General features: G+C 35.2%; 2 protein-coding genes across 2 annotated transcripts; one reads left to right on the top strand and one right to left on the bottom strand.

The window, feature by feature from the left end:
• The first annotated feature begins 2,062 nt into the window (after positions 1-2,062).
• On the top strand, positions 2,063-3,816 carry LOC139859269 (uncharacterized). Its single transcript, XM_071848065.1, has 2 exons — positions 2,063-2,105; positions 2,897-3,816. Exons 1-2 carry the CDS (start codon positions 2,063-2,065, stop codon positions 3,814-3,816), a joined length of 963 nt encoding a protein of 320 aa, XP_071704166.1.
• A 427-nt stretch (positions 3,817-4,243) lies between these two features.
• LOC139860584 (outer envelope pore protein 16-2, chloroplastic-like) lies at positions 4,244-8,397 on the bottom strand. Its single transcript, XM_071849330.1, has 7 exons — positions 8,266-8,397; positions 5,904-5,955; positions 4,975-5,040; positions 4,852-4,883; positions 4,694-4,727; positions 4,536-4,603; positions 4,244-4,387 (listed from the first exon to the last, which is right to left on the bottom strand). Exons 1-7 carry the CDS (start codon positions 8,395-8,397, stop codon positions 4,244-4,246), a joined length of 528 nt encoding a protein of 175 aa, XP_071705431.1.
• Positions 8,398-9,645: the final 1,248 nt, after the last annotated feature.

Below are 9,645 nucleotides of genomic sequence, written 5' to 3'. Positions count from 1 at the left end.
ATCTTTAATTCCATAAATTGATTAAGGGGTACTCCATATTAGTTATTGCGTTTGAGATTAATTTTTTAATTATCGCGTTTAGAAAAAGTAAATAATTGATTTTTGATAGTTGGCAAACAAAGATAAGAAATTGATTGTCTGTGTTTCTAGCCATCCAAAACGCAAAAATCAAGTGACTAGTCTCTTAATGTGGAAAAACGTGCTTCTCCCAAATATATTCCCGCCAATTAATTAACCAACGTACCCTTCTATAATCATACGTTCTACATCTGCAATTCAGACTGTACATTCTGCTACCTATAAGCTTTACCTGCCTTTTCTTTCATACATTTTTTCCGGCAAAAATAACGCAAACTCGTATAGAAACGAAAACGTTTTCTACCGAAAGATACATCACGCTTAGGCCTAGAAAGCGAGACTTAACAAAACTATAACTATCTACTACCGAGCCTCCAACTATGCAAATAACAAAAGAAAACCCCATAACAACCGACTAGCATGTAAACCAAAACGCTAACATATAAACCAAAAAACACAACAATCGAAATAAAAGAACCGTCGAAATACCCCAAAGAATCACCTTCTTCATCTTGCCATCAATAGTCGTAGTCTTCCCGTCAATTCTTCCATAAGTAAGGAGAAATTCGTTATATATATAAATTATATATATTTGTAAATAAGGAGAAATTCGTTATATATATATATATATATATAAATTAACCTTTTATTATATTATATTATATTATATTATATTATATTATATTATATTATATTACATTACATTACATTACATTACCCCTACATACTAAATGTCATGGGGTTTTTGGTCGTTTTAGTTATAACACGATGTCGTTTTTAGTTTGCGTTCACACTACAAAGAGCCCCCAACTTTCGCACAATTTACACATCGCCCCCTCAACTTTACACTTTTTCAGGGGTAAAAAATATAAATATATAATTTTATTAAAATAAAAAAAACTTATTCCACCCAAATTTATAACGGGCCCCATCTTCTAACTCGGTGCGAGTTAAATTTTTCCAAGGCCACCGTTCAACTCGAAAAAATCTCACGAACCCAACGGGACTAACTATATGCGAAACGGACATCGTTAAAAAAATACTAAATAACGGGCCCTATATTCACGCTCAGTGCGAGTTAAATTTTTCCGAGACCACCTTTCAACTCGAATTAATTTTACGAACACAACGTGACTAACTATACGCGAAATGGATATCGTTAAAAAAAATTAAATATTTCGGGCTAAATTACATACATATACATACACGTCCAACAAACAACCCAACCTATTAGATATATTAAGTACCAAACAAGGTATATTCAAATTCGACCGCGCACCGAATACAACCGCAGCAACGCGCGGTCAAATTTTTTCTAGTTACATTATAAAAACCATGGGAAACCTTGTAGTTTCAATTAAACTTGGTTGTAGTTTTGTGTTTGCATTCACATTATAAATAACCCCTCAACTTCGCTTATATTTTCAAAACGATCCTCCAAGTTTACATTTTTAAGGGGTAATAAGTGTAAATATATAATTTAATTAAAATATAAGAAACTAACTTCACCCGAATTTATAATAGCCCCTATCTTCTCGCTGGGTGCAAGTTAAATTCTTCAGTGACTACCGTTCAACTCGGAAAAATCTTAGGAACCCAACGGGACTAACTATACGCGAAACGGACACTTTTAAAAAAAAACGCTAAACACAACGACAACCTGTGTCTTCCCGCTCGGCACGAGTTAAATTTTTACGACGGCAGCGTCAAACTCGAAATAATTTTATGAACAAAACGATACTAACTACGTTCGAAATGGACACTTTTTAAAAGACACTAAACACAACGACAACCCGTATCTTCCTGCTCGACGCGAGTTAAATTTTTTCGCCAGCACCATTAGGCTCGAAATAATTTTATCAACAAAACGAAACTATCTACGTTTGAACCGGAAAGATTTTAAAAACCGCTAAAGACGACAACACCAACAACGACGTATAACACATAGCCCGTTTTCCCTTCTGTAAATAAAACTGTGTTAAATATGAATACGCCGACTGAAAGCCCCCGTCGCATCGCGCGGGCCGGTCTGAACTAGTTATATATATTTGTCAGACTTGTTTACAAGATTCATGAACATACTTCACTTTTTTATATTTTTATGTTTTTTTAAATACTATGCGAGACACTGCCTTGTTTCACTTTGTGAGACTCTACCATACTTTTAAAGGATGTCGTTTTGCAAAATCTTCTAAAATGCATCGAGTTAGCTTCCGGGTTAAAGGTTAATTATCATAAAAGTTGTCTTTATGGGATCGGGTTGAAGACGGATGAAGTTAATTTTTTTGCTAGTCACTTGGGATGTCAAATTGGCTCATTCCCGTTCAATTATCTTGGTCTTCCAATTGGTGCAAATATGAATAAGGCGAGTAGTTGGAGCCCGGTAATTGATAAGATAAAATCAAAACTTTCTAATTGGAAAATGCGGTCGATGTCTTTTGGTGGAAGAAATCGGTTCTAAATAGCCTTCCATTGTATTACTTCTCTCTCTATCGTGCCCCGTCTAGTGTGCTAAAAATTCTTGAGAGTGTGAGGCGAGTGTTTTTTTGGGGCGGGTCGGAATTAAACTCGAAAATTCCATGGGTTAAATGGGAAAAGGTCGTGAATTCATATGAAAAGGGGGGGTTAAATATTGGGCTTTTAAAAAGTAAAAATTTGTCTTTGTTGGGAAAGTGGTGGTGGAGGTTTTATACCGAAACTGATTCGCTTTGGGTCAATATTATCCGGAGTATATATGGGTCGTGTGGTGGATTGGATTTAGGGGGTGAAGAAATTCATTCCTTAAAACCGTCTACTTGAAAGTCTATTCTTTTAACAGGTATTACTATTGAAGAACTTGGAATCGATTTCAGAGATTCTTTTAAAAAACAGGTCGGCAGCTTTTCTTCAGAGTCTTTTTGGAACAGTCTGTGGTTATCGGGTACAAGATTACGGTCCAGATTCCCGCGACTTTACAAACTAGAGCGAAACAGTTCAGCAGCTATTCGAGACAGAGTTACTGTTACAGCAACATGTGCGAATTTGATTGAAGATTGGAGCAGACCAATTTCTGGCCGTTCAGCGGCTGATCGAGATGAGCTAAGGAGGCTAATTGCAGAGTATTCATTTTCAAGCGAGGGGTTTGATACGTGTTCATGGTCCATTGCACATAACAGTATCTACACGGTTCGATCTCTATCCCTTATTATTGACAATAATTTAATTGCGGAAGTTTCAAATAATTTTGAAACAATGAAGAATAATTTGGTGCCTAAAAAGATAGAGATTTTTGCTTGGCGGGCTTGTCAAAAACGACTTCCCGCCTTGACCGAGCTTGACAAGAGGGGGATAGACTTGAATAGTGTTAGATGCTTGTTGTGTGATGATGGCCTTGAATCCGTGGAACACTCCTTGATCTTTTGTAAATGTGCCATGGATGTTTGGGATCGAGTATTTTCTTGGTGGGGTCTAGGTAATATGACGAATCTTAGTATTGGAGAAATTCTACGGGGAAATGGTCCTACGTCTTCAACGGCTTTTGGTAAGAAAATATGGCAAGCGGTAGAGTGGGTGAGTGCATATCTAAGTTGGAGAAATCGAAACGAAAAAGTTTTTAAAGGAAAATGTTGGAATCCTCCGGTAGCCTTGAATGAAATACAAGTAAAGGCGTATGAGTGGATCTCAAAAAGGTCGAAGAATAGGAAGATTGATTGGCTTACGTGGATCAACAACCCGAATTTGTATCTTAGTCGTGTATAATATTTATGTTTAGTTGTGAGTAGTTTTGGTTTGTCATACTCGCAAACCGTAGTCGTGTATTTTGTATTGGGCCTTTTTTTTTCATGCCCATTGTAAAACTTGGTTGTGTTTTTTATATAATGCCTTGCTTTTCAAAAAAAAAAAAGGATGTCGTTTTTGATAAATTTACATCATGAATAACTAAACAAACTGAATTTTCCCGAACAACCAGAAACCGATTATCTATCACGATTTCAAGTAGCATAATTAAATCCAAACACCATTGAGTAGTAAAACTAGTAAAACTGATTAAACCACATAACGTTAATCATAGATAGATTAGATCATAGAATAATAACAACATTGAGTAGCAACTACACAACTAAGATTAAACACAATCCAAATCTAGTGGTAGTAAAACATGGAAAGACAAACAGTAGGCTAGATTCTAGAATATCCCAGTAAGCATATTTGCAGCTGTGGAGACGGCTGCACCGGTTATGGCAAACTGCACAATTTGTTCTTGTGATGAATCATCAGATGTTAACGCCAGCGCTGCACCCGTTACCGCCCCTGCTATCGCACTGTTTCTCTGAATCCAGTATCCAAACAATTAACTATCATATTAACACATAAGGTATTAATAAACAATGTCAACTTAGATTGCGTGACCCGCCCATTTTACCACGTCTGAAATAAGAAGAGAACAGAAACAAGGGTAACTGATTTTGAGAAATTACCCAATCATGAACTCCCCTAGCTTCTTTCAAGCCATATGTAAGACCAGAATACATCCCAGCAGCCAATCCTGTTACAACATTAACATAAACGATGCAATTCAATAACATTGTAACGTGTTATCTACCAACTTAAGAATATTGGAACATCATCTAATTACCCCATTGTATAGATTCTTTCCCTGTGACCTTTACCTAAAAACATCAAAGTCAAGGCAATCAGTCAAGCAACGAAAACGATTGTAATACTGCCGATTTACCAAACCAAAAATAGACATGATTAGTTGCACGATTAAGCTACTAATAATAATGATCATACCAAGCCTTCAAGGGAGTTGCTGTTCGTTTCGCCTACAAATCAACAATATCACAAGTATTAGCCGTCCGTGTATGACACATTAACGGAAATTCAAAATGTCAGAAGATATGAAAGTAAATATACCCCTAAGACCTCGCAAAAGATTGTGCTTTTTGGGACTAGTGATACTGGTCTTGTCTCCACTTGCATCTGATTGTATACATCATATATAAATTCATCATTAGACACACGATACTCATCATCGATGTGCATCATCATATATCGTTATTTATTATCCAACCTAGTAAATCAAAAAACCTATCTACAACAGAACGCACACGTAAAAATGATCCGATCATAAAACAAGACGACCATATAAAAAAAAAATTATTACATTTTCTTTTACAAATGGATGTGAAGAGTTTAAACCGTCCCCAAAAAACACTTGTGAAGTCTTCACCTATAAAAATTGTTTGATTGAGCAACTATAGACTCGTCGGTAACGTTAAGCCTCATGTTAAGCCTAAAACGAGAAAACTATTTAGAGTCTCAACCTAAATCAGTACCTCATTTACATTGACATTAAGGTTTATGCCCCCATAAAAACCCAACTCCCTCCGTCCCACTTTTGTTGTCCCTAAAAAATTTTGTTGGATTTGAAATTAGATTGAATGTCAATTTCATTCTTATTTTTTATACAATTCTGACATAATTTTTGACTGAGAGTGCTAATGAGGTAAATTGACAAGTTCAATGTTAATTATTTTTGACAAGTAATATAATTAGGACGAACAAAAATAATAATGTAGACCATAAAAATGGAACGGAGTGAGTAACTAATAATTATAAGTATAAATATTACACATCATCCAATTATCAATTTGCAAAATTTTAACATAACACAAGATTATAATTCACCATATCATTAAGTAAACAAACAATGACATCATCAATCCAATTTAAAAGTTTCTTATAATTATAAGAAACAAAGATATGATGATATATTTCCAACACACACACACACACACACACACACACACACACACACACATATGAATTATAGAGAAACTCACTTTCAAGAGCAGTAAAATATGCCTCCCGTGAAACTGCCTGAACTGCCCCAATCTGCCATAAAACAAACAAAATACACAATAAGTAAAACACACACGCATATATATTTTTCGGCAACTTCCACCAAATCAAAGATGTTCATAATCACTGCTTTTTGCGGTTCCACTCGACTTTCGTCAACATTTTCTTTGTTTTCGTGTGCCACTCAAATCAATCGGTCAACATTTTCTAAAGGTGTAACATGTTGCTAGTTTAAGTTTCTGCAGGTTGGTGGTTTGAGGTGTTGGCCCAATTTCCTAAGGTTGTAAGACTTATTTTTTTTCAGTGAATGTAATTGTCTAGTAAGCTTTAAAGGGATTTATTACTCTACAAATTCCACATTGTATGTTCTAGTGTGGTAATAAGACGACTTTCGGATCGTATTCTAAATATTCAAGAGTTAGAGTTTTATCCGGGTTCCGTGCACCAGCTAGGACACGAAATAGGGTTGTAAGCGGAACACAGAGTCAATATGGGTCTACATAACTCAGGTCATAACTAGGTTAAATCCGGCAACCTACGTCCCGTCATCCGGGTTGCTGCATGATTAACCAAATAGGAACACTTGACAAATATCGGGCATTATTTTACGTAAGCCCTTTATCATGGTCGTTGAGCACACTATCCAATAACCTGTGCCGTAAACCCCAAAAAATTTGGCATTGTGCACACATAGGGTGTGTGCCACATAAGCTCCTTTATTTTAGAGAAGTTCGTTATGCACATGAGGGGTATGTGCGGCCACACTTTCCCGTCTATAAATAGACTCCTTGTGCTATTCATTTCACAATCTTTCGTCACTATGAACTTAATATCTAATACGATAAATTCCGATTGAGGCAATCGAAATTCGCTCTCAGATCCAAGTTTACGATTTCCAATCAAATTTCGATTGCCTCAATCGGAATTCATCGTATTAGATATTAATTACTCATTCTCCAAGTAAATTAATCCTCCCATTGTTTTACACCTTCGCGAATCCTCGCGAGTCTAGATACCCGAGTCCGGATACCGATAGGGTTTGCACGATTGTCACGATTATCGGAGATTAAATAATTGGTATCAACATTTTCCCCCTAAATTTCGCACTCAAGCTTATTATCCCCGATAACAGGTCCGAGTTACACCACTCAAGTATATCAAACAAGGTTCATCAAGATCTTACCTTGCACTTTGTTATGTCGTAATCAAGTTTCGTTAGTCTTTTTGGTTTAGAAAAATCCCTAGCTAATTTAAATTGGGAGGACCATTGCATTTCAAAATCAAAATTTTCCAAGTTTGAAGTAGGTTTCATGTTCATTTTCAATTGCAACTCACATATTAAGTGCCTTTCATGTTCATATAAGCCTAATGGTTAGGGTCTATATCTTCCTAACTATCGGATACGGGTCAAAGCCTAAATATCACAAACGTTGACCCGGTGAGGCAGTTCAAGTACATCAGAGTAAAAAATACTCCCTTATCGACAATACATCAAACGCACGCGTATTGAAACTATACCTGGCTGCCAGGTCAGGTTGGGTCGTTTTGGGTAACGGGTCAAAACGATTTGGGTTGAAATGGGTTATAGGTCAAACGGGTAGTTGGGTCGTTTTGGGTAACGGGTCAAAACGATTTGGGTTGAAATGGGTTATAGGTCAAACGGGTAGAAAATTTTAAACGGTACCAAACTGGTCACTGGTCAGGTTGGGGGTCTGGACAACAGGTCGAAACGGGTAATGGGTCAAATAGGTCCCCGAACAGGTCATATACTTTTACATTTGATTTTTTACATTTATTATATTGTTTTATTTATTATTAATATTTTTTATATAGGGAAGGAAATATTAATATACATAACAATTGATATAACCATTTATTATATTGTTTTATTTATTATTAATATTTTTTATATAGAGAAGGAAATATTAATATACATAACAATTGATATAACCATTAATGCTTTCATAGAACATTGATGGACAAATTTTGTTATACTAGACCCATTTAACCCATTCACAAGACCCATTAGACATGTTCTCTATTTATTTTCTATTTATTTTCTATTTATTGAACTTAAGATTTGATACCCGTTCTTTCATATTTTGTATAAGACTCACTAGTAAGAAAAACTCATTGGATTTTTTTTAAGTTTTAGTTTACATTGTCAGGCTTAATACCAAATTTGAGAGAATGGGTGGTATAATTGAAACTAGTGTTCATGTGTAATATTCATTCAAACTCGATCGGTATATCATATTCATGTTTGGCCACAAAAGAAAACACAAATATAGAAGAAAATTAATTAATATAATATTAAATAAATATAAACAGAGAGGGACGTACGCCGGCGGCGGTAACAAAGCTTCCGGCGATGCGATTAAGAAGAGGATGACCAATATCGAATAGACCTCCCGCTGCGTTGTCCAAGCTTCTCACCTCATCCATAAACGATCGAGTTTCTAAATTATGTCCCATTTTGTTTCTTCAAATTTCAACACTGTGCGTGTGTGTGTTTTTGGTGTATTTTGTGAAAAAAATAGAGAAAACGGTTGAAGTTGATGATTAAAAGATACACGTGTACGTTTGCATGTCACACGTGTGACTTTTCTAGTTTATTTGATGCCAACTCATTTCATTACCGACGCGTGGCATATGTTTTAAAAAAATTAGAATATACTCCGTGACTATTAGACTGATTTTATTCTAACCCTACAAAACTAACGAAAACTAACGGCTCATAACGGGGCATCAGTTAGAATGAAGAACTTCCGCCAGTCATGTTAGACCATTTCTAACCCCGCCTATGATATCACAGGCAGTTTGGCCAAAAAGTGTAAAAAAAAATGAAACTGACTGTGACTAGGAACTGATCTTTTTTAACCGGTGTGTCAGATTTTTGTGTCAAATATTAAGTGTGGTGATGTGGTAAAATCTGATTGAAAATGGGGTGGGAATAATAAATTAATAATAAAATATAAAATAATGGAAAATTGTGTTGGCCAAGACAAGGCTTGACGGACCTTTTTTTCGTCGGATCTTCAACTAACGCCCCATTTCAACTTTAATTAACGCTGCGTTAAATGGGCCAGTTGTTCGTCAATTAAGTCCACCTAGGACTGACGGTGCAAAGTGACGCCTGATTAGATGTGGTCTTAGGTGACGGGTTTACATTTATCGGTGAGTTTTGCAGGGACAAATCACATAATTTTCAGATTTAATTAATATATATTTTATTATTACTTAATTTTCTCGTCAATCAATTTTCAATCAAATTTTACCACATCACCATATCCAATATTTAACACAAAAAACTGACACAACAGTTAAAAAATGTCAGTGCCTAATCACAGTCAGTTTGCACTTTTTGACAAAAAGTGCATGAACACGGATAAGAATGGTCTTAGTGAATAAATATTTCTAAAATCAAGGTGAGACGAGTGTTATATTTATACTCCATTACTTAATCACTTGTAATAATAGTTTAGTGACAAAAATGCATAATTAAGAAAAATCATTTTTGCATGATTTTTTTTTTTAATTTACACTTTTACTCATTACTCCTTACTTTTTTTTTATCACTAGTAATTATTGTTTTATTTATTTAGTATTTATTTATAAAAGTGACAATTAATTTGAGACAACCCGAATTAAATTAGTAGACTATTAATATGCTCGTTTATGAAAATTGATACGAGTATTATGTCCTGTTTTTATGCATTGACT

Source organism: Rutidosis leptorrhynchoides, chromosome 7 (assembly GCF_046630445.1).
Source record: "Rutidosis leptorrhynchoides isolate AG116_Rl617_1_P2 chromosome 7, CSIRO_AGI_Rlap_v1, whole genome shotgun sequence".
NCBI classification, from domain to species: Eukaryota; Viridiplantae; Streptophyta; class Magnoliopsida; order Asterales; family Asteraceae; genus Rutidosis; species Rutidosis leptorrhynchoides.
This window is presented reverse-complemented; position numbering and strand designations above follow the sequence as displayed.